The sequence below is a fragment of the Somniosus microcephalus genome, chromosome 25, assembly GCF_052327205.1.
Source record: "Somniosus microcephalus isolate GS21.2 chromosome 25, FLI_Smic_1.0, whole genome shotgun sequence".
NCBI lineage: Eukaryota > Metazoa > Chordata > Chondrichthyes > Squaliformes > Somniosidae > Somniosus > Somniosus microcephalus.
In genome coordinates this window covers 12,455,898-12,481,605 of record NC_141011.1, presented here as the reverse complement: position 1 = coordinate 12,481,605, position 25,708 = coordinate 12,455,898, and the positions used below count along the sequence as shown (strand labels likewise).

The following is a 25,708-nucleotide window of genomic DNA, read 5'->3' as shown; positions in this document are numbered from 1 at the left end:
ATAAACGTGCAGGATCACCGGACAAGGCAGAGGCCCTGTTTTTTTTCTCCAATTTATATAGACACGTGTGTGTGTGTGTATATATAGGATCGATTTTATGTAGCCCTTCCAAAGTCCCATTTAACATTTCTCCAATTTTGATAGCTCAGCACATATGGCAACTGAAAGCTTTTACAATGGTTGTGGTGGTTGGAGGTCAATCATCACAGCCCCAGGAGTTCCTCAGGGCAGTGTCCGAGGTCCAACCATCTTCAGCTACTTCATCAATGACCTTCCCTCCATCATAAGGTCAGAAGTGGGGATGTTCGCTGATGACTACAAAGTGTCCAGCGCCATTCGCAACTCCTCAGATAATGAAGCAGTCCATGCCTGCATGCAACAAGACCTGGACAACATTCAGGCTTGGGCTGATAAGTGGCAGGTAACATTCACGCCACACAAGTGCCAGGCAATGATTATCTCCAACAAGCAAGCAACTAACCACTGCCCCATGACATTCAACGACATTACCATTGCCAAATCACCCACTATCAACATCCTGGGGTGTCACCATTGACCAGAAACTTAACTGGACCAGCCACATAAATACTGTGGCAACAAGAGCAGGTCAGAGGCTGGGTATTCTGCGGCGAGTGTCTCACCTCCTGTCTCCCCAAAGCCTTTCCACCATCTACAAGGCACAAGTCAGGAGTGTGATGGAATATTCTCCACTTGCCTGGATGAGTGCAGCTCCAACAACACTCAAGAAGCTCGACACCATCCAAGACAAAGCAGCTTGCTTGATTGGCACCCCATCCACCACCTTAAACATTCACCCCCTCCACCACCGGTGTACTGTGGCTGCAGTGTGTACCATCTACAAGATACACTGCAGCAACTCGCCAAGGCTTCTTCGGCAGCACCTCCCAAACCCGCGACCCCAACCACCTAGAAGGACAAGGGCAGCAGGCGCATGGGAACACCGCCACCTCCAAGTTCCCCTCCAAGTCACACACCATCCTGACTTGGAAATATATCGCCGATCCTTCATTGTCGCTGGGTCAAAATCCTGGAACTCCCTACCTAACAGCACTGTGGGAGTACCTTCACCACACGGACTGCAGCGGTTCAGGAAGGTGGCTCACCACCAACTTCTCAAGGGCAACTAGGGATGGGCAATAAATGCTGGCCTTGCCAGCGACACCCACATCCCATGAATGAATTTAAAAAAAATTCAACTTCAGGCAGTCAGAAATATGCAAGCAGATGTACGCAAGCATAGGAACAGAAGTAGGCTGTTCAGCACCTCAAGCCTGTTTGCCATGCAATTAGAAAATGGCTGATCTGTAGCTTAAGTCTGTTTACCTGCCTTTGATCCATATCCCTTGATACCTTTACCAAATAAAAATCTGTCCATCTCAGTCTTGAAAGTTTCAATTGTCCCAAAATCTACAGCCATTTGGGTGAGAAAATTCCAAATTTTCACTATCCTTTGGGTAAAAGGTGCTTCCTGATTTCACTCCTGAATGACCGGGCTCTAATTTTAAGATTGTGACCCCTTGTTCTGGATTTCCCCACCAGAGGAAATGGTTTCTCTATTTACTCTACCAAATTCTTTTATCATTTTAAACACCTCAATTAGATCACCCCGCAACCTTCTAACCTCAAGGGAATGCAAGTTTATGGAAACTACCTTTATAATTGATTTAATCCTTTAAGCCCCAGTACCCTCATTACTTTGGAGCTTCGCGCCTGTGCACTTTCTTCACTTGCTCTTGGGCAGTCTTCTAGTTCTCAGAATTTCTCACGTGATGACTGCTGGTATAGTGGCAGAAGGTGGGTAGTGGTGTTCCACCAGGATCAGTGCTGGGACCACTGTTCACAATTTACATTAACGATTTAGACTTTGGAATCAAAAACACAATTTCTAAATTTGCGGATGACACCAAATTGCGGGGGATAGTCAATACTGAGGAGAACTGCAACAAATTACAGGAAGACATTAATAAACTTGCAGAATGGGCATATAATTGGCAAATGAAGTTCAACACAGATAAATGTGAAGTATTACATTTTGCTAGGAAGAATAGGGAGGTCACACCACTTGGAGGGTGCGAGTCTAGGTGGGGTAGAGGAACAAAGGGATCTCGGAGTACAAATACACAAATCACTAAAAGTTGCGACACAGGTTAGCACGGCCATAAAAAAAGCAAACCAAGGTTTATTTCTAGAGGGATAGAATTGAAAAGTAGGGAAGTTATGCTAAACCTGTATCGAACCTTGGTTAGACCACACTTGGAGTACTGTGTACAGTTCTGGTTGCTATATTATAAAAAGAATGTAGAGGCACTGGAGAGGGTGCAGAGAAGGTTTACAAGGGTGATACCAGAAATGCGAGGGTATACATATCAGGAAAGGATGAACAGGCTGGGTCTATTTTCTCTTGAAAAGAGAAGGCTGAAGGGTGACCTAATAGAGGTCTTTAAAATTATGAAAGGTTTTGATAGAGTGGATAGAGAGAGAGAATGTTTCCACTTGTGGGGAAGAGCATAACTAGAGGCCATGAATATAAGATAGTCACCAAGAAATCCAATAGGGAATTCAGAAGGAACTTCTTTACCCAAAGAGTGGTGAGAATGTGGAACTCGCTACCACAGGGAGTGGTTGAAGCGAATAGTATAGATCAATTTAAGGGGAGGCTAGACAAGCATATGAGGGAGAAGGGAATAGAGGGTTATGCTGATAGATTTAGATGAGGAAAGACGGGAGGAGGCTCGAGTGGAGCATAAACGCCAGCATGGACTGGTTGGGCCGAATGGCCTGTTTCTGTGCCGTATATCCTATATGTAATCCTATAAAACCATGAGCAAAGGCACTTAACTACAGGTTCCCAACTTTTACAATAACATTTGCTAACTGCGGACAAGTGTAATGTGATCAATTATCACATGATCAAACACTCCAGGACTACATACAAGAGTTGGCAATCCACATACAGAACTCTCTGACTATCAGAGGATGGATTTGGTTCCAATCTTGGCAGTCATTGTGTCTCATTTGGAGCCACTTTAATCCTCAAAGACACCCCACCGAGTCCCTGGAAGATAATCACTAGATAATTACAGACGAGAAAGGCCACTCTGCCCATCTTAAATCAGGCATCCAGAAAAATATTCAATTCTCCCACTGGTTGTGGGTTCAAGTCCCACTCCAGGGACTCGAGCACATAAAGCTAGGCTGACACACCAGTGCAGTGCTGAGGGAGTGCTGCACTGTCAGAGGTGTCATCTTTCGGATGAGACATTAAACCGTGGCTCTCTCAGGTGGACGTAAAAGATCCCACGGCACTATTGCGAAGAAGAGCAGGGGAGTTATCCCTGGTGTCCTTGCTGTAAAGCGCTTTGAGACGTCCGGTGGTTGCTTGACCCCGGTTCGTACGTGAATTGGGTCTGTGGTGGAACTGTTGGTCAGGATCATGGCTTGTATGTCATCGTGAAGCAGGCGGAGGATGGTGACAAACTTTTGAGGGCAGCCGAATTTGAGAAGGACACTCCATAATCATCTTCTTCTTCTTAGGCAGTACCTCGGAACCGAGGATGACTTGCTTCCACATTAAAAATGAGTTCTCAGGTGACTGATGAGTCCAATGCGGGACCTACAGTCTCTGCCACAGGTGGGGCAGACGGTGGTTGAAGGGGTGGGTGGGTGGGGTGCTTGGGTTGACGTGCGCTCCTTGCGCTTGGCTTCCGCTTGCTCCCAGCAAAGAGACTCGAGGTGTTCAGCGCCTTCTCGGATGCTTCTTCTTGGGCCAGGGATTCCCAGGTGTCAGTGGGGATGTTGCACTTTTTCAAGGAGGCTTTGAGGGTGTCCTTGAAGCGTTTCCTCTGCCCACCTGGGGCTGTCTTGCTGTGCCGGAGCTCTGAGTAGAGCGCTTGTTTTGGGAGTCTCGTATCAGGCATGCGGCTGATGTGACCCGTCAATCGAAGCTGATTGAGCGTGGTCAAAGCTTCGATGCTGGGGATGTTGGCCTGAGCGAGAACACTGACGTTGGTGCGCTTATCCTGACAATGAATTTGCAGGATCTTGCGGAGGCAGCGTTGGTGGTACCTCTCCAGTGCTTTGAGGTACCTGCTGAACATGGTCCATGTCTCTGAGGCATACAGGAGGGTGGGTATCACTGCTGGCCTGTAGACCATGAGCTTAGTGCCGGGTTTGAGGTCCTGGTCTTTAAACACTCTCTTCCACAGGCGACCGAAGGCTGCACTGGCACACTGAAGGCGGTGTTGGACTTCGTCAATGACGTCTGCCCTTGTTGACAGTAGGCTCCGGAGGTATGGAAAGTGGACTTTGATAATCGGGGGGCAGTACTGTGTAGTGGGGGCAGGTTGGTAGAGGACCTTTGTCTTACGGATGTTTAGTGTAAGGCCTATGCTCTCATGCGCTTCGGTGAAGGTGTTGACGATGGTTTGGAGTTCGACCTCCGAGTGAGCGCAGACGCAAGCGTCGTCTGCATACTGTAATTCGATGACAGAGGATGGGACGACCTTGGATCTGGACTGGAGGCGATGGAGGTTGAACAGTTTCCCGTTTGTTCTGTAAATTAGCTCCACTCCAGTGGGGAGCTTACTGAGGGTGAGATGGAGCATCGCAGCAAGGAACACCTCGAGTCTCTTCGCCGGGAGCAAGTGGAAGCCAAGCGCAAGCAGCGCACGTCAACCGAAGCACCCCACCCACCGTCTGCCCCACCTGTGTTTAATGTTGAAGCAAGTCATCCTCGGTTCTGAGGGACTGCCTAAGAGAAGAGAAGGTTGTCAAAGGCGCTATATAAATGCAAGTCTATCTTTTCACTGCAGCAGCCACTTGATTCTTAAACAATTGCAGAGTTTATGCCTCCCCTATTCTATGTGGGAGCCTACTCACTGCGCGAAGTAGAATTTCCTGTTAAAGAATGACATTTAATGGAATTGAATAAAACCTGTAAAATGCCAGTCTGATTGATTGACGACGCTTGAAATGAAGTTGAAGCTGAAATGAAGCTGGTGGCGGCGCGCATGCGTCGTGGCCAGAAAAGACTGCAGTTCCCAGTATGCCGAGCGCGGGGCGGGTGGCGAGTGTGCGCCTGCGCACTGCGGGTGCCGGTGGCTATGGAGATGCGGTGCGAGGCGGCGGAGCAGGGTGCAGCGTTAAAACCGCGGCGCCACCAACCAGGTCAACTTCACACACACAACAAAAAACCCAGAACATCGTGAATGTTTGTGGGGAGGTGGGAAATAATCATGATTTGTGGCGGGTTAAGCATGGTGGCCTGGAGGCCGACTCAGGCTTCTCCGGCTCGGGCGAGTGACGAGTTGGCGCCGTTCTTTCCGGCGGGCGGGCTCCGGGCCCGGAGAAAGTCCGCGCTAATAATTCACTCCGCAGTATTCTCCGCTTCCCCCCAGTATTCTTCCCTCCCCTCCGCTCCTCCATCCCTCCGCTGGGGATGGCGATCCCACGCCGACCGTTGCAGGGGCACAGGCTGCCGTCCCAAGTGGCCTTTCCTTCTGAGGCAGCGAGTCGTGGTGCAGCCCAGCCCAGATCACACTCGGTGTCGACAATGGTCCTCTGCGGCTGCTGCTTTTGAACTTAGTTGTGATTTATTTTAGTTTTTTTTAGTTGGGGGGGGGGGGGAAGGATGTTTGAAAATGTTCACATTGTTAATTGACCAATAATTTGCATCACATTCTTCATGGAAAAAGTGCCTTTGTAAAACTTGTTATATGATGGAATTGCATTGCAATCCATTTCAATGCAATGTAGATTCAGAAATTACATGCTGTCTCCAGAGGACAGGTTTTTGACGAGAATCGTGGCACTTTATTAATAATTGTTGCTGTTGATTATTATGGGACATATTCTGCTATTTTATTGGTATTGTTACTGTGTTCAGTTCTAACATATTTTCTGATGTATTTTCAACCATTTTCATGTAATTCTTAAGTTTGGTACCTCTTTCACTGGTAGAAAGCTGGTTCAAGGTGCTGTTTTTCCAGCCAATTGGGGGACTAAAAATTAAAGCTGGGTTTTTGTTTTTCCAGGCTGCCCTCTTGCAAGCACAAAGCAACAAGACAACTTGCCGTAGGAGATTATTTTGCCAAAGGCAGAAGGGTAATAATGTACTGTAATGTGAATTGGTTTCATGTTGTGGATAGTACCCTGACAACTTTTGTCTGATCTATTCTATCCAGTATTGAAAACACTTTGGATCTTGTACTCAAGATCCCTGTCAACATTAGTTTGTTGGAAACTGTGCCTAATTAGTACTGAAATAGTACTGAATCATAGAATGGTTACAGCACAGAAGGAGGCCATACGGCCTGTCGAGTCGGTGCCAGCGTTCTGCAAGAGCACACTGTTGAGAGAATTTGCTAATTAAAGGAGAGGCAACTATCCTCTTTTATATGTCTTGCAAAGAAAACCTAATTAGGTCAAAGTTGTGTTGCTACTAAATCAACGTCAGTACCAAAATATAAGAAGTCACACAACACCAGGTTATAGTCCAACAGTTTTATTTGAAATCACAAGCTTTCAAATAAAACTGTTGGACTATAACCTGGTGTTGTGTGACTTCTTACATTTGTCCACCCCAGTCCAACACCGGCATCTCCACACCACCAGTACCAAAATAATGTAGGCACACTGAAGAAAAGAGGTCATCTGTGATTGCCGCAATCATTAAGGTGGTATCACAGCAGGTGTAAACGACAAGGCTTTAGGCCTGGCCGAGTAAACATTTCTCCAGCCAGCAATGGGGCTGCAGTGCACGTCCCCGTCTACTCAAGTGACAGAAATCATTATTCTAACTTAATTAGCTGGCACTCCCTCCAAGAAGTTGTCTGTCACTTCAGAGGAAGTGAGGTATATATTTGGGGGGATGAGCTCTATTTGACTTAATTCAGAAGTCACTGCAATGTGTTATAACCTCATGGGCGAAGAGGTGTGGTCCATGTAAAAGATCATCACAGGGTTCAGTTTAAAGATTCTGTAAAGGCATTCTAGAGAGCTTTATTTTCACCATGAAATAAGTTGCTTGCAAGCTTAACATTGTTCTGCATTTATTATTCTTTGTGAATGCTATGTAATCAATATGGAATGACAGCATGAAATCTATTGAAATGGACAGAAACGTGGTGGGAAACTCTCAACCTTCACTGCAAGATATCTTGGTAAAAGGGTATTTTCTATCCTGTGCATGCTAAACTTTTTAATTCACAGGTTTGGAATACATCGGGTTGTTGGAAGTCTGAATCTCCCTATGCCTTTTGCTCGGAGCACGGGAGAGGGCTCAAATTGTAACAGCATTTATGAATTCTTTTAACATTTTTGATTTTTTTTTATGGGTAATTTTGCATGTATTTTATTAACTGGTATTTAGCAGCAGCATTAAGTAGCTCTTTATATTTTGTTTGGAATTGCATGTTTTATTTGGTTCAACTGAAGAGGTTATGTAGAAGTATAGTCTTATTTTGAATATACTAAAATTTTAAACATGTAAATTGTAATACGGAAGTGACTAAATTTGTACGTGTTGCAAAATGGTTATGCAGAAACACATTAAAGCACACATCAGTTATCAGTTCTGGAATAATTCATCAATGCGTAAACAGGTGTCCGAGGTTGCTGTCCAGAGATAGCTTCGGGAGAGGATGGATGTTCACCTTGGTTGATCAATGAGGAAGCAAGCGTATGAATAAGAGATGAAATTGATACGGGAATTGAAGTTTTAAGTAACTGGACAGAACAGATTATACTGGGCATAGAAATGCCATATGTTGCAGTGAATGATAGATACCTCACCATCCCTCATGTCTTTCTTGGTGCAAAGAATTGTCACGAGCTCCACACTGCTGCAAACTCTTGTCATTTGGGGTTCCTGTTGATGAGCAACTGCCCATTGATTTGGGAAGGGTGTTTAGAAGATATGATGGAGGGTAGATGGAGTTAAGATACAGATCAGTCATGATCTAATTGAATGGCGAAACAGGCTAGAGGTGCTAAATGGTCTGCCCCTGTTCCTGTCTTCCAATATAAGACTCCTTTGGTTGCTGTGTATTTTTATCTCTCTGGTAATTGGTCTCATTTCCTTTTTAGTTTACAGTAATGAATATATATATGTGTAGTATAGTTATTCATTTACATGTCAGCTTCAGCACTAATTCCTCCAGGTTAGAAGTTTCTGGAATTCGAGCTGTTAATGCTCAATAGTGAGGGAGTGCTACAGTGTCTAAGGTGCTGTCTTTCGGAAGAGATGTTAAACCGAGGTCCCCTCTGCCTGTTCTGGTGGTTTAGGTGGACAATAAAGATCCCACGGCACGTTCTGAGGTCGAGCAGGCAGTGCTCCTGAGGTCTTGACCAACATTCCTCCTTCAACGAGCACCAAAAACACTACCTGGTCTTTCACCTCATTGCTGTTTTTGGAGCTTATTGTGCACCAATTGGCTACATAACAGTGACTACACTTCAATAGCAATTTATGTAAAGCTTTTTGAGATGTCTCTTGGAGATGTAATAAGGTACTATGTAAATGGAAAATTTTCTAAGTGGCATATCAATAATATAACATATACGGGCATCTGTACAGGGAAAGATCTACAGTGTGATGACTAATTCATTTGTTTGATTTCTCTGGCCTCTTGCAGCATAGAACTCTAGAATGCCACACAAAATTGGATTTGTTGCAATAAGCTCCTCTGGCCATGAAGATGGGTATAATTCAAATGAACTGATGGTGCATGCGCCAACAGTAAACGGCTGGCGATCTCCAAGGTAAGGAGCACAAAATATTGCTGCTATTAATTCCCAGCAGGATTGGGATTTAGATATAGAAACATAGAAGATAGGAGCAGGAGTAGGCCATTCGGCCCCTCGAGCCTACTCCGCCAATCAATGAGATCATGGCTGATCATCCAAACTCAGCACCCTGTCCCTGCCTTCTCCCCATATCCCTTGATCCTTTGATATATTTTTGGTCTGCCTGTGAACGCTTACCTTGTTGGCTCGATTATGGTAATTAAAGCTCTTCGCCAGATTTCAGTTAAAGCAATCGGTGGGTGTACAGGGCACAATCTCAAAATTTGCAGATGAGACAAAACTTGGAAGTATAGTGAACAGTGAGGAGGATAGTGATAGACTTCAAGAGGACACAGACAGGCTGGTGAAATGGGCGGACACGTGGCAGATGAAATTTAATGCAGAAAAGTGTGAAGTGAAACATTTTGGTAGAAAGAATGGGGAGAGGAAATATAAACTAAATCCTAAAGGGGGTGCACGAACCGAGAGACCTGGGGGTATTTGTGCACAAATCGTTGAAGGTAGCGGGCAGGTTGAGAAAGCAGTTAAAATGTCTTATGGGATCCTGGGCTTCATAATTAGAGGTATAGAGTACAAAAGTGTGGAAATTATGATGAACCTGTATAAAACACTGGTTCGGCCCCAACTGGAGTATTGTGTCCAATTCTGGGCACCACACTTTAGGAAGGATGTGAAGGCCTTGGAGAGGGTGCAGAAAAGATTTACAAGAATGATTCCAGGAATGAGGGACTTCAGTTACGTGGATAGACTGGAGAAGCTGGGGTTGTTCTCCTTGGAGCAGAGAAGATTGAGAGGAGATTTGATAGAGGTGCTCAACATCATGAGCGGTTTAGACAGAGTAGAGAGAAACTGTCCCCATTGGCGGAAGGGTTGAGAACCAGAGGACACAGATTTAAGGTGATTGGCAAAAGAACCAAAGGCGACGTAAGGAATCTGAAGGAAAAAAAATGTAGGGCTACGGGGAGAGGGTGGGGGAGTGGGACTAGCTGAGAGTCGGCACGGGCTCGACAGGCCGAATGGCTGCCTTTCGTGCTGTAATCATTCTATGATTCTGTGAGGGACTGGGTTTATTTCAAAAATGAATGTTTACAAAATTGTCTGGAAATTACTTAAGCTTTTTAGCCAACTCGACAACCCATCATCAGTGGGTCGGGCTATTTGCCTGTAAATGTTTTGCAGCTACTGTTCATCCACTGACTGTTTTCAGATTTGAGTTGGTTCCTTTGGTAATTTGGCGAGATGGCTTCTTGTATATGGATTTATACATCCTTTGCATGGACATTTAGCCTCATTAAGTTAACGACTCAACCCAAAAATAACTGCTCTAAATGTAGTACAGTAGTTTGGTTAGTGCACAGCTTAGAAGAATCTTACTGCCAGGAGGCCAGTGAGAAGTTTAATAGCCAAACACTCGAGATCAGTCTACAGGTTTAACAATTACAGCTTTATGGCACTGTGTATTTTTAAAGAAATTCTAATTCACACCATGAATTTTTGAATCACAATCAGAAAAGACTACATTTTAAAAATAATTTCCGTTGTGTCCATGTTTTTCATTGCATGTTGGTGAAATGCCAACTGGAAACCAGACATGCCTCTGCAAGGAGGGAAAATCAGAGGCAGCTTCTCTGTTGTTCTTGTGTATTACCTAGGAATCAGTTCTAGTACAGCCTTGGTGGAGTCTTTAGAGTAGGTTGCTTGTTCTCTTGAGGCTGGTGACAGGCACATGGTAATCAAGGAAATTGTAAGAAAATAATTTCCTGGAAAAGGCTTGTATCTTCAACAGCTACAATAAACAGTGATCACATAAATTCCAGAGAAAGTTAGTTCTTGTGATGTATTGAATGTTGAAGTATTCTGAGTTCTCAGTCGACATCCAAGGTCAAAAATAAACAAAACTTAAAATAACACGCATGGAATAACACAAATCTGCTCCTCCCCCTGCACTAAATTTTCTCCATTCCACTCCTGGAGTTGCTGACATGTGCTGGGATACAGTTTTACAAATGGTGGCGCATTTGTGCAAGTGCCTTACATAAGTAGCTGACTGTCAGATGTGAACGAGTGCTAGTAAGCTACTTGATTTGCAGCTGAGCCTAATTCTGTCCCCACCCAAGATTAATACGTACAAGTTCTGTTTCTAGTAGGGATCAGTAGTTGGAAGACTGGCTGTTTTTCTTTTGTTCATTAGCCAGGGATGTTTAGGCCAAATGCAACAACCATACTTTTGCCTTCTTGGGACATGGATCAAAGATAGGCACTTCTGGTGAGCCATTGTGGGAGTTGTTCATGTCTACTTTTAACTCTCATCAATGTTTTCCTTGCTTTATTGAAACAGTACAACACTGTTTTGTAGAAACTTGTGGATGGTAGAAATTGATGTGCATAATTTAATCTGAGAATTCCGATATCTATGAATTATGCTAACCACTCTTGTGGATTTTTATATCTGAATTCTCTCTTTCCTTGCCCCCCCCCCCCCCCACCAACTCCTATATAACCATAATAATGGCCACTTTCAGCAATTTCTAATTAAACATACTGCATTATACTTCACGCATTAGTTCGTGTTTTAAAACATAGCTCTCATTTGGTTTTTGCTGCGTGCGCCTAAGCTATTTTTGCCTCTAATTTGGTTTGTTTAGGTTCTGCCTGTACCCACAGGAGATTGTCCTGCAGATGGTGGAGCGCTGCCGGATCCGCAAGCTGCAGCTACTTGCGCACCAGTACTTGATTTCTACAAAAATTGAATTTTACATCAGCGACAGTCTTCCGGATCACTTTGGGGTCCAACACGTGGACCGATTCCGCAGACTCGGGTATGGGTGAAAAAAGTCTTGTGACAGATTAACAACAGAGCTCAGAGTTGCTGTAATTATATACACTGCCACTCATACTGAGAAAATGCAGGGTTTGGAAAAAAATAGAAAATGGGTGGATTGTAAATGAAAGGCCCTGAATGAACCTTTTGAGGACTAAGGATCAAATGTGTAGAGGGAAACTGTTTCAATTAAGGTTTTAAGGAAGGATTCTTTCCTGAACATTCAGTATATTGGGAGAGGGGGAATCTTGTTCCATCCCTCGGCACCATTCCTTGTCTGAGGGCAACTAGTGGACTTGGTGTGTGCCTTTAACTCCAGGACGTATGTAGGAGCAAATTAATAGTTTTACCAGAACCTGTTTTGGAGGGGAGAGGGTAAAGAAGAAACTACCTCACCTTTGTTGCTGACCAGCTTTTCAAATGAACATACAAAGGTATATTTTCTTCAGTTAACGTTAGGGGAAAAAAAGGTTGGTGTGAGTATAAAGCGGGGAAAGTGCAACGTAAGCAAACTGAAAGACATATCCCACAGACCTCAACTCATGGTGAACTAAAAATAATCAAAGGAAGGGGAAAAAAAAGTTGTAGGATCTTGAAATAACGCAAAATGGTACTTTGGCTGTTAAGTTTGTAACTAGACAAACTAGCACTGTTCATCTCTCTTGGTAAATCGACTTGTGTATATAATAGTAACCCCAGACCATTTTAAATAACGAGAGTAATTGCTTGTCTACAAAGATGGTAGGATGGAGCAAGGAGGACTTGTAGCCTAAAAAATGTCACTGAACAATTATCTCCGAATTTGAAAAGGTGACACACCAGCCTATTATTGCTAAAATACCAGCCATCGAATATTAAATTACTGATATTTGCAAACATCAATTTACATGGCATCTATAATGTAGAAATACATCCCAATGCTCTTCAGTGGTGTAAAGGAAGAAAACTGGATAGTGAGCTCCATCCTTGAAAGACTCTTCACTTCACTAGAACTCTGCCTGCATCCTATCCCCACCACCCCTCTCTTGGTGACCTCCATTTCCTCGCATCCCTCAGGGCATTGACTTCAAAATCTTGTCCCTCTCTTCAGATCCCTCATGGTTTTGCTGAACACTACTGCTTCAATCTTCAGCCCTACATCCTGGATTGCACCCTACACTCATTCAACACTGGTCTGTTGAGCATCCCCTATTTCTTCCACTACACCACAGAGCCCCTAGTCTTCTCGCTTTCACACTTGGAACTGTGTTCCTAAATCTCTCCACCTTTGTGACCTCCTTCTACACCGTCAAAGTCCCCATATTCCTTAAAACGCCCTTCGACCCTCTTCCCTAATTTCCCTCCTATTCCTGCTTGGTTCTGGCATCAGAAGCTTCTTGAAGTTTTGCTATCTAAATGCAATTTTTAAAAGAATTTATAAAGTGCTGCATATCTTATACAATGCTAATGTATATCAATCCTTTATATTAATCTGTTCTTACAGGTATGTTTCTCTCTCGGATAATCAAAAGACAGGATTCAAAGCCCGGGAGCTTAAGTCTGTCCATGTTGATGCAGTTGGGCAATATCTGAAATTAACATTCCATAAAAACCATGTCAACAGATACAACTTGTACAATCAGGTAACAGTGCATCAACTTTATATAGATCTGAAAATAACAAGTGTCTTGTTATTTGTTCCCCATTTATAATGGGGAACAAAGAAATGGCAGACCAATTAAATACATACTTTGGTTCTGGCTTCACAAAGGAGGACACAAATAACTTCCCAGAGATGTTGGGGAACATAGGGTCTAATGAGAGGGAGGAACTGAAAGAAATCAGTAATTGTAGGGAAATGGTGTTAGGGAAATTGATGGGATTGAAGGCCGATAAATCCCTAGGGCCTGATGATCTACATCCTAGGGTACTTAAGGAAGTGGCCCTAGAAATAGTAGATGCATTGCTGGTCATCTTCCAAAATTCGATAGACTCTGGAACAGTACCCATGGATTGGAGGGTAGCTAATGTTACCCCACTATTCAAAAAAGGTGGTAGAGAAAACGGGGAATTACAGACCGGTAAGCCTGACATCGGTAGTGGAGAAAATGCTAGAGTCCATTATAAAAGATGTAATAGCAGAGCACTTGGAAAACAGTGACAGGATTGGACAAAGTCAACATGGATTTACAAAAGGTAAATAATGCTTGACTAATCTACAGGAATTTTTTGAGGGTGTAACTGGTAAAATAGATAAGGGAGAACCAGTGGATGTGGTGTATTTGGACTTTCAGAAGGCTTTCGATAAGGTCCCGCATAAGAGATTAGCGTGTAAAGTTAAGGCACATGGGATTGGGGGCAAGGTATTGACTTGGATAGAGAACTGGTTGGCAGACAGAAAGCAAAGAGTTGGAATAAACGGGTCTTTTTCCGAGTGGCAGTCAGTGACTAGTGGGGTACCGCAGGGATCGGTCCTAGGACCCCAGCTATTCACAATATATATTAATGATCTAGACGAGGGAACTAGATGTAATATCTCCAAGTTTGCAGACGACACAAAGCTGGGTGGGCGTGTGTGCTGTGAGGAGGATGCCGAGAAACTCCAGTATGATTTGGACAGGTTGGGTGATTGGGCAGAAGCATGGCAGATGCAATATAACGTGGATAAATGTGAGGTTATCCACTTTGGTGTCAAAAACGTAAACTCGAGGAACAGCACCTCATCTTCCGATTAGGCAGTCTGCAGCCTTCCGGTCTCAATATCGAGTTCAACAATTTCAGATCATAACCTCGGCCCCTATTTCATTTTCACTTAAATTTTTCCACTCCTTTCCTTTCTCCCCCCCCCCCCCCCCCCCCCTTTCCTTTTGTTTCTCTCTCACACCTGGCAGCTATCTTTTGCCCTGCCAGTACACTTTACACCTAATCACAGCCTATTACCATCTCGTCTAGCTTCTAATCTCTTTTACTTCTTTTGGTTCTTTTATTCTTTTGTCCGATCGCAGCCCTGCCTTCGATCTAGTTCCTTTTCTCTCCAGTTTTGAAGAAGGGTCAAACCCGAAACGTCAACTCAAATTTCTCTCCACGGATGTTGCCTGACTTGCTGAGTTTTTCCAGCATTTTCTGTTGTTATTTCGGATTTCCAACATCTGCAGTATTTTGCTATCGTACAAGGCAGATTATCATCTGAATGGCAATAGATTGGGAGAAGGGGAAGTGCAACGAGACCTGGGTGTCCTTGTGCACCAGTCGCTGAAGGTAAGCATGCAGGTGCAGCAGGCGGTTAAGAAGGCAAATGGTATGTTGGCCTTCGTAGCGAGAGGGTTCGAGTACAGGAACAAAGATGTCTTGCTGCAGTTGTACAGGGCCTTGGTGAGACCACATCTTGAGTATTGTGGGCAGTTTTGGTCGCCTTATCTGAGGAAGGATTTTCTTGCCATGGAGGGAGTGCAGCGAAGATTCACCAGGCTGCTACCTGGGATGGCAGGAATGACGTATGAGGAGAGATTGGGTTGATTGGGCTTATAATCGCTGGAGTTTAGAAGAATGAGAGGGGATCTCATCGAAACCTATAAAATTCTAGCAGGATTAGACAGACTAGATGCAGGAAGGATGTTCCCGATGGCCGGGGAGTCCAGAACCAGGGGTCACTGTCTAAGGATAAGGGGTAAGCCATTTAGGACAGAGATGAGGAGGAATTTCTTCACCCAGAGAGTGGTGAACCTGTGGAATTCTGTACCACAGAAGGCAGTAGAGGCCAATTCATTAAATATATTCAAGGAGGAGTTAGATATATTTCTTAAGGCTAAAGGGATCAAGGGATATGGGGAAAAGGTGGACAGGGTACTGAATTTGGATGATCAGCCATGATCACATTGAATGGCGGAACAGGCTCGAGGGGCCGAATGGCCTACTCCTGCTCCTATCTTCTATGTTTCTCTATGTCTTTAATGTAACTTGTGAAAATATCCAAAGCAGTTGTTGTAGTACTATATTGTTACAGTATTGACTAAGGGTTTATCTTGTGATTTTTCTCTTGAGTTCCAAGTTGTATACTTTTCCTTGCCTGCAAGTTGAGTTTCACCACTTAAATGTTACAAATAACTTGTTGGATAAAGGAATTTTTATAAAACTGCATTCTGTTTGTTACAAAATTCTGACAATGTATAATTATTTGAGGCTGCTTGTTGCTGGTTTCTGAAGTGCTGTTGTGATGGGGATTAAGCCTGATGCTACCTTCTTTGCAGCAGTTACTGACACCAAATCACTGACTCATCTTTTAAGTCAGTAATTAATACTCTATTTTGCCGAATTAATATCTCTTGACCTTAAATGAGAATCTGCATTCAAACACTGCTGTTACACTTGACTTTTTAAACTAAAAACCTCCATAATTTCCTGTTGTGAACACACAACAATAACTTTAAAATTAAAACAAAATCCCGAGGTGCTTCAAGAATGAATGCCATGAAAACTGATGCTGACCCAGGAAGGGAGAGATTAAGATGGACAATTGAAGGCTAGATCAGAGATTGAATTTTGAGCAAGTCTTTTAAAGGTGGAGAGGTTGAGGGAGGAAATTCCAAAGAGAAGGACCAAGGCTCTGTCACCAATGGTGGGTCAAAGGGAGAGGGTTGGGGGGGTGTGGGCAGGTGGTATTGTGGGGTGAACACAGGAGGTTGGAATCAGAAGTGTTTTGGAGGGGAAATTGAAGCTGGAGGAGATTGTACAGCTAGGGTGGGCCAAGACCATAGAGCAATTTATAGAAGGCAAGGAATTTGAATGGATTGCTTTGGGGGAATGCTGAGCATTGATGGTCAGTGAGGACAGGGGAAATAGGTGAGCAGGACATCATGTGGAATGGGATATTTGCAGCAGAGTTTTGGGCCTTGTTGGAGTTTATGGAGGTTTTGGATAGAAAGACAGCAAGGAGAACATTAGAGTAGTTGAATTTGGACGTGACAAAGGCCTGGCTAAAGGTTTCAGCGGCAGAGGTTTGCCTTGTGGAGGTGGAATTAAAGGGCCTTGGTGATGGCGATACAAGATTTAAAGCTTGGGTCAAAGCCAAACTGGATGCCGTGATTGTAAACCATGTGGTTCAGCTTGAGAGTGGCCAAGGAGGGAGAGGGAATCTGGGGCAAGGGAGCAGAGTTTGTGGTGTAGTTTGAAGATGATGGCTTTGGTCGTCTCATTGTTGATTTGGAGGAAATTATGAAGAATCCAGCACTTGACAGCTGAGAAGCAATCTGACAGCATAGAAGCAGTTGAAAGGTCAAGATATGTGAAGAGGTAAAGCTTAGGTATCATCAGTGTACATTTAAAAGCGGGCACTGTGTCTGCAGATGATGTCGCCGAGGGGCAGCATCTAGCTAAGGGTAGATTCTTTGCGAGGCTCCGGAGCTGACTATGGGGAGTAAAAAGAAGCCATTGCTGGAGATCCACTGGCTGGTTCCATTCCTATTTATCCAAACTCATTCAAGGGCCATGGAGTTTGATGACAGAAGACGGGCATTGGAGGAGATGGTGAGGCATGGTCATCCTTGTCGGATGTTGCAGAAAGTCAAGGAGGGATTGTGCGGGGGAGTGGAAAAGCCCTTGCTGGAGATGCACTGTCTACATGTGGATAGCTAGGAATGGAATCGTGCACGAGCAGTCCCTTGGAGCTGAGCGATAGTCATTTAGACACTGGCACAGTCAACCAACACTGACGCAGCGGCATGGTCGAGGAAGAGTGCACCAATGGAGGATGTTCGTGAAGTTGGGTAGGGCCATTTCAGTGATATGAGAAGAGCAGAAGGAGTAATTCAAACAGGGAGTTCCAGGAGAGATGGCCACAGAGATGGGATGGGAATGTAGCTGAATACTTGGAGAGAGGAAAGGGAGGTTGGAGAGGATGCCTGGGTCATGTGTGGGTTTTTTGAGGAGGGGGGCGATAGCAGTTTTAAAGGAAGAGGGCCCAATACAGTCATTTTCTTTTGCCAATTTAATGAGAAAGCAGCATAACAAGTGTGTCCCACGGAGTGCAATGTTTTTTGTTTTCATTTTTGGAGCTGTTGATTATTTCAGCACATTTTGTGTAACTTTTTGATAGTTGCAGATTCAGAAAATGGAGCAATAATGACTTGCTCCACTGTTAAATGTGTACCAACGAGCAGAACTGGTAAAAGTTCACTTTGTGGGAGAAAATCCATGTCATTGTACTTTGTGATGGTATGATCCAGGAGCTCGATTGAAATTAGTTTTCTTTGTGAGGGAAGCTGATGATGCAACTTGAGGGATATGCATATTGCTTTTAATTAAGTACCTGGCTAAACCTCTAGTAACGATAATTCAGTTCATAACGTGCAGTCCAGCTCTCTCTCTTATATAGTTCCGTTGGCTAGTAAACTGAAGCTATTGAGACCTCATCAGTGTATCTTAGCAGCCCCATAATGTCTGTGTGTGTATGTATTTTAATGACCCTCAGTAGTGGCTAATGTATTGATCAGGTTCAGTTAAAGGCATGAGTTCCTAAGCTACGTGCATATAGTTTGTGAAGTAATGTTTGTATGGTAACCTTGGGTGTGACCAAAGCAAACAGCAACAGAGAAAGTGTAACAGTTGAACAATGCAGTAGTAAATAAGACTAAGGCTGTTTGAATTGTAAAATGCTATAGCTTTATTAGAATCTGTTGTAGAATTTATAAACAACAAATTCTGTGTAACGTGAGAAATGCACTTCTGAATGACTGACATCCAATTTGCTAACGGAGTGCCCTCTATTGTCCCATCTATTAAAGTTTATTTTATACTTTCCTCTCCCAAATTACTGTTAAAGCACAATTCATTTTATCAAACGAAAACTAATTCTACTATTCAAAACACTTGGGAAAGATTTTATTGCTCTTGAGGGTGTGCATTCAAGGCCTCGAATCTAAATTGTGATTTTCTTTTTAGAACTTTTCTGACTCCCAAATTTCTCCCCTCTAATCAAGAAGAGATTGACTTTTACTGGGGTGGGTTTCAAGGGTGCTGGGAACCCAGCTATACCTCACCGAAGTGACCGTTCTTTATATGTGAGCCTGGACAGCGAGTCCAGGATAGTGAGTCCTGGTTTATTTTTACCTGACCAGGCCCAAGGGGTACTGAATTCAATTATGGTGTCCCAAACTGTTGGGCTGGCTGAAATCGGCTAACTCCACACAGACTGGGAATCAACCCTATGAGGTAAAATTTAAGAAGCTGGGCTTATTCTGCTTGGAGATGACCTAATAGTTTTCAGAATTATGAAGGGGGTTATTGAACTTGATCGAGGAAAACTATTGAGACCATTAAAAAAAAGTTAGGTTAAAGAGAGTAGGGTTTAAGATTTTCCTCTGTGACAAGTAGATAGCCTAGTTTCAAGCAGATGGCAGTAATTCCTGTCAGTTGTTAATTCTGTTGTGCCATCTATAAAGTGGAGGACTTTTGGAATGGGTTGAACTCCATTAAATCAGGTCTTCCTTTTCTTGAACACTTATTTTTAGACTTTTATGTTGGGTTTTTAAACAAGAAAACACACACTACATTAGTATACAAATATCACGTTCAAAATATGGAATAATGGATCACGATGCCCACTAGCAGAAGACTTTCTGCAGCTAAACCTACAATGAAGCAGTCGTGCAAGTATGCAAAGCTGCCTTGTTTCCTCCTTGTCTTTTTGTTGGTGTCTTAACAGTTCATGTTTACTGTTCTATCCTCTGAATCCTGTTTAGTGATACTACCTGTCCTCATCTGATGTGTCCGTCTGTATCAAGGCTGATTGATTGTAATGATTCCAGTCCAGGAAGGGACCAAATTGATCAGAAATTGGTTTGGTCCATTTGGAGTGTGAGCATCATTTTTTTGTCCTGCTTACGTTATGCTCAGGAGTTATTCCATCAGTGTTCAGCACTATTAGATCAGGATACAGAAGGCTTGGCCGCTTTCCTACACAGAGGTTTATCTTGGGACATTAAAGACAGAGAGTGTACATTGTAGATTTGCCAGGGACGGGTAACTATAGTTATAAGGAGAGACTTGATGACCATTTCCTCTGGTTTTGGAGTCTGTGGTTCATCAATTTAAAATTATGACTAAAAGAACAAGGAGGGAGGTTCGAGGGATTTCTTTACTCAGAGGCTGTTCAAGCATGGAATGCTTTGCCATGGAGTACTTGAGACAGAGATCGCTATTTCCTTTACAGGAAAATTGACTTAATATTTGAAGCAGAGGCAGATACAGAGCTGTGGCGAGAGCAGGGCAGTGGGATTAATTTTGGAATGCTCCAGCAAAAAACCAGCACAGACATGATGGTCGGCATGGCATGAATCGTCTCCTGTGCTGTGAATTTTTATGTTTCTATCCAAAAAACCAACAGCCAATCTGGGTTCCAAGCAGCGCACATCTATGTAAAATATTCTGACCTTTCCTGAAGAGTTGAGTGTTGGCAGGCTTAAAAAAATATTATCAAAGGTACCTGCTGTCCTACAGTTAATTAAATGAACACTTGTAATAGCTGGAATCCATCTGTGAAGCCGAAAGGGGTAATTTATATATTTCTAATTTGAATGTATTTAATTTTAGGTTGCCCTGGTAGCTGTAAATATCCTTGGAGATCCAGTAGAATACGATGAGACGAGTACAACAGTGAGTAGAAAGAGATTATATCTGTAATCTATCTAGTCTTGTGTGTATGTAGCACACTTGTGTCACACTACGGAGTATTGCACTTCATTGAAGAGGCAATAAAATCTTTTTGTTTGACGAGAAGGCCAGTCATTTCAAGCCAGGTCCTTCTGACCTGGGGGTTTGGTTGCCAGATTACAGGAAAGATACAGAATTATTGGAGGATGTCCATAGGAGTGCCACATAGGAGTGACTCCCAAACTTGAGGGCTGTGTTGTGAGGAATGATTGATTTCACTGGATTTTGCTCTCTGGCAAAGAGGAGGAGGGTATGGAGATTATTTGAGATCTTTTAAGTTTATACAGGTATGGACAATTTGAATCCAGGCAAGTTCTGGCGGATTTAAAGACTGAGACATAATTTAAAGTTAAAGGTGTAAAAAAAATTAGGACGTTTAGGCAACCTTTTAGCGATGGAAGAGTATCGGGGTGGTGGAACAAAATGTCGTTCTAGGTTTTCATTAAAGTATTGGATTAATTCCTATTGGGAAATAAGATGCAGAGCTATTGGTTCCAGAATCACAGTAAGGAGACTGATGGACGGTTTAGTAGTGTAGGCTAGTTGGACCAATAGTCATCTCCTGCTCAAAACATTACCATACTATGAAATAAAAAGAGAAAATGCTGCAAACACTCAGCAGGGCAGGCAACATCGATGGAGAGACAAATGCCGTTAACGTTTCACCTTTCATCAGAAATGGAAGATGTTGGAGATGAACAGCTTTTAAGCAAGTACTGTACAGAGCTAGATAAAAGGGTGGGGGGGGGCAGGGAAAGAACAAAAGGGAAAGGTCTGTGATGGGGCGGAGGGCGGGGTGATTGCATGACAAAAGAGATGATGCTGAAAGGCAAAAGGAGGTGATAATGAGACAATTATAGACACAAAGGATGGGTGCAGAGGAGATGTAGATAGTTACAGCAGAATGGCTTGGGTGGGGGGGAGGGAGAGAGAGTATGAAAAATCTGGCAACATGGAGAGGGTTGTGTCTGGAATGTGGCGGAGAAAGGTGGGTCGACCCCAGGGGTGCTGACCACCCCGCTGGCTGTGCACCAATAGGGGATCCCCACCCCAAGCACCAGCCTACACCACCTCCAGTCCCAGTGGCTCTGGTGCAGCCATCTTCCATTACCAGAACTTGCCGTCCGAGAGCAAATGTGTTAAGATCTAAAGTTAAACTCTGTAAAGTGCCTAGTACAGGAAACTTTCGTTTAGCCGGAGGTTAAATGTCCGGAAAGCTCTATCAGCAAAATTCAGGAGCAGTTTCCTATAAGTTTTTTTTACTTCTCGTTGCTTTTTTTTTCCCCAGTCAGGCTCTGCAAGGTCTAGCTGCAGCTGTTGCTTAGCGACAGAGACGCTTTTAAGCTGCGGCCGACTGTTTTGAAGCTGTTGCTAAGCAACAGGGTTTGTTGATTCACACGGAGCTCAAAAGCTCCGTATGTTTTAACATTAGCGCTGGTTTCTACGGCAGTTTTGATGGGACAGCACCAGCTCGGTCCCGTCAGTGCCGGATACCAGAAAGTTTCCTGTAGAAAGATGAGGTGCTGTTCCTCACGCTTGCGTTCAGCTTCATTGGAACAATGTAGAAGACCAAGGACAGAGGTCAGAGTAGGAGTGGGACTGAGAATTAAAATGGCAAGCGACCGGAAGTTCAGGGTCACGCTTGCGGACTGAACGGAGGTGTTCAGCAAAGCGATCACCCATCACCCAATCTAAACTTGGTCTCCCCCATGTAGAGGCGACCACATCGTGAGCGTGTTCTAAAACTGCAAGGGTACTAAATACTGTGAAACTGTTGAGAGGAGGAGAAGTACTTAGAAATAAAAACCTGTCACAGGCACAGTTATTGACTAACGGCCTGCTTGCCTAAAGGAGATTGTCATATCTTTTCATAAGAACATAAGACGCAGGAGTAGGTCATTTAGCCCCTCGAGCCTGCTCCGCCATTCAATAAGATCATGGCTGATCTGATCTTGGCCTCAACTCCATTTCCCTGCCTGCTCCCCATAACCCTTCACTCCCTTACCATTCAAAAATCTGTGTCTCTCCACCTTTAAATATATTCAATGACCTAGCCTCCACAGCTCTCTGCGGAAGAGAATTCCAAAGATTCATGACCCTCGGAGAAGAAATTCCTCCTCCTCTCCGTTTTAAATGTATGTCCCCTTATTCTGAAATTATGCCCCCTAGTTCTAGATTCCCCCACGAGGGGAAACATCCTCTCTGCATCTACCCTGTCAAGCCCCCTCAGCATCTTGTATGTTTCAATAAGATCCCCTCTCATTCTTCTAAACTCCAATGAGTATAGGCCCAACCTTTCTTCATAAGACAACCCCTTGATCTCCAGAATCAACCTCGTGAACCTTCTCTGAACTGCCTCCAATGCAAATATATCTTTCCTTAAATAAGGAGACCAAAATTGTACGCAGTACTCCAGGTGTGGTCTCGGGTGTGGTACAGTTGTAACAGGACTTACCTACTTTTATACTCCATTCCCTTTGCACTAAAGGCCAATGTTCCATTTGCCTTCCTAATTGCTTGCTGTACCTGCATACTAACTTTTTGTGATTCGTGTACAAGGACCCCCAGATCTCCCCCTCTCAGCATTTTGTAATCTCTCCCCATTTAAATAATTTGCTTTTTTATTTTTCCTACCAAAATGGATAACCATGCATTTTTCCACATTATACTCCATCTGCCAGATTTTTGCCCACTCACTTAGCCTATCTATATCCCTTTGGAGATTCTATGCGTCCTCCACGCAATTTGCTTTCCCACCTATTTTTGTATCATCAGCAAATTTGGCTACATTGCACTCGGTCCCTTCATCCAAGTCATTAATATAGATTGTAAATAGTTGAGTCCTCAAAGAACTCCAGAAAATTTGTCACTGCTTGACTATATTGGCCCAGAAATTAGGATCGGGGGCTTGCCGCGCGTGCAAGCCCCCGATGTGCACTTACCCGGCGCGCCGACAGCTGAAGCCTGGGCCTGCTTGGAATTCCTGTCACTGGCCTGATCCAGCGGCGCAGTTAGTGCGATGTGCCGGCTGGGATCAGGTGAGCACTGGGCAGCCAATCAGGGGAGGGAAAACTTCATTCATGAGTTTGATAGTAAGAACTGTCAAACTCATGAAAAGTACGGGCACCCAAAACACTACTTAAACATTAAATAAAATTTTAAAAAACATCCCACTAATTAAATGAACTAAAAATAACTTTAAAAAACTATTTTAAACAATTAATAAAATTTTTGAAGAAAATAATTTTTTAAGAAATCAGGTCTAAAAATAAACTTACCTTACTGTAAAGTCCTTGAAAACAATAAAGCTGTGGAAAAAATGTTATAATTTTAAATAATAGACCACTTACCTTAAAGAATCAAGTCCTTACGTCTCCTTTTTACATTTCTAAAAAGTTGAGGCTCTTACACACGGGCAAACCTGTCAAAAAGAAGGAAGTTCAACGCGTGCATGCAGAGTCCTGCGCGCACGTGTTGGACCGCTGAACCCCTTGGAGGAAATGCCGGTTTCCCGCGCATGCTGAAATCCGGCACTTCCAACGGGCCCACGCGTGAGTACCCCGTCCGTACTCACGCGTTGGGACCGGAATTACTGGCCCATTATGATTTTCTAAATCTCCTGCTACCACTTCCTTAATGATGGACTCCAACATTTTCCCAATGACAGATGTTAGGCTAACTGGTCTATAGTTGCCTGCTTTCTGTCTCCCTCCTTTCTTAAATAGGGGCATTACATTTGCAGTTTTCCAATCTGCTGGGACCTCTCCAGAACCCAGGGAATTTTGGTAGATTACAACCAATGCATCCACTATCTTTGCAGCCACTTCTTTTAAGACCTGAGGATGCAGGCCATCGGGTCCAGGAGACTTGTCCACCTTTAGTCCCATTAGTTTGTCTAGTACTTTTTCTCTAGTGATAGTGATTGTTTTAGTTCCCCCCCCCACCCCAATATCCCCTTGATTAACCATTATTGGGATGCTTTTAGTATCTTCTACCGTGAAGACCGATACAAAATATTTGTTCAAAGTCTCTGATGTTTCCCATTATTAATTCCCCAGACTCATCCTCTGAGGGACCAACGTTTACTTTAGCTACTCTCTTCCTTTTTATATACCTGTAGAAGCTCCTACTGCCTGTTTTTATATTTCTTGCGAGCTTACTCTCATAAGCTATCTTCTCTCTTTTTTAGTCCTTTGCTGGTTTTTAAATATTCACCAATCCTCTGGCCTTCCACTATTCTTCGCAACATTATCTACCTTTGTTTTCAATTTGATACCATCCTTTACTTCCTTAGTTAGCCACGGGTGGGTCATCCTTCTCTTAGAGCCTTTCTTTCATGTATTCAAAGAAGCCAGTTTGCAGGCCATTAAACCCATCAACAGCACTCTTGAAGGCTTTATCCCCCCCCCCCCCCCCCCCCAACCATCATTTTGTTCAGTCATATGAAGGGGTTTGTTCATCATCCAATTTCTAGTTCTGATGACGGATTCACACCTGGAACATTCTTTTCAATTGCTGAGGGAACTGCATTTCTAGCATTTTTTATTTCAGATTTCCAGCATTTGCAGATTTTTTTTTTAACCTGCACCATTTAATGCCTTGTATTTAATATACAGTATTATATTAGTTAGTTGAACATTAGCACTTCATTAAAGAAAATGCGTTTCCAAATCCATGATGCTTAGGACATCAGTTACCTGTTACTTAGTTAAGCTTCACTGTTTATGAAAGGTTTCATTTCTGATGTACAGTAATGACAATTTGAATAGTCAAGTGGTTCCTGTCATCTGCCTAATACAATCCATTGCCAGCAGGTGGCATCAGAACACACTGAATATTATTAAATAGGAATAGTGACTGCAGTTTCTTATATTGGCCAACCAGAATTTGGAACGGGTGACATACCTGATATGGTTGTTCCAAGTATTTTTTCCTCTTTAAGAATTTTCTTTTCTTTGTTCGAGGAAAATTGGGGTCAGTGCTCATTAGTCTGCTTTTACAACACGTCAGGTTCCACATGTACGTTGACGACACCCAGCTCTACCTCTCCACCACCTCTCTCGATCCCTCCACTGCCTCTAAATTGTCAGACTGCTTGTCTGACATCCAGTACTGGATGATTGGAAATTTCCTCCAGCTAAATATTGGGAAGATTGAAGCCATTGACTTCAGTCCCCGCCACAAATTCTGTTCCCTTGCCACCGACTCCATCCCGCTCCCTGGCAACTGTCTGAGGCTGAACCAAACTGTTTGCAGGCTTGATGTCGTAATTGACCCCGAGATCAGCTTCTGACCAGATATCCGCTCCATCACCAAGACTGCCTATTTCCACTTCTGTAACATCACCTGACTCTTGCCCCTGCCTCAGCTCATCTG

General features: G+C 43.6%; 1 protein-coding gene across 8 annotated transcripts in view; it reads left to right on the top strand.

The window, feature by feature from the left end:
* The first annotated feature begins 5,069 nt into the window (after positions 1-5,069).
* cep104 (centrosomal protein 104) overlaps positions 5,070-25,708 on the top strand; it is a 326,262-nt gene continuing 305,623 nt past the window's right edge. For 3 of the 8 annotated variants that reach the window (XM_085966834.1, XM_085966831.1, XM_085966837.1), the window contains exons 1-6: positions 5,071-5,242; positions 6,054-6,123; positions 8,655-8,781; positions 11,472-11,645; positions 13,131-13,269; positions 20,213-20,275. In XM_085966834.1, coding sequence (XP_085822960.1) covers positions 8,669-8,781; positions 11,472-11,645; positions 13,131-13,269; positions 20,213-20,275 — 489 coding nt within the window. In that variant the 5' untranslated portion in view covers positions 5,071-5,242; positions 6,054-6,123; positions 8,655-8,668. Of the gene's footprint in view, positions 5,243-6,053; positions 6,124-8,654; positions 8,782-11,471; positions 11,646-13,130; positions 13,270-20,212; positions 20,276-25,708 lie in introns of all 8 variants that reach the window. The other 5 variants (XM_085966836.1, XM_085966833.1, XM_085966838.1 and 2 more) reach the window with 3 other exon arrangements.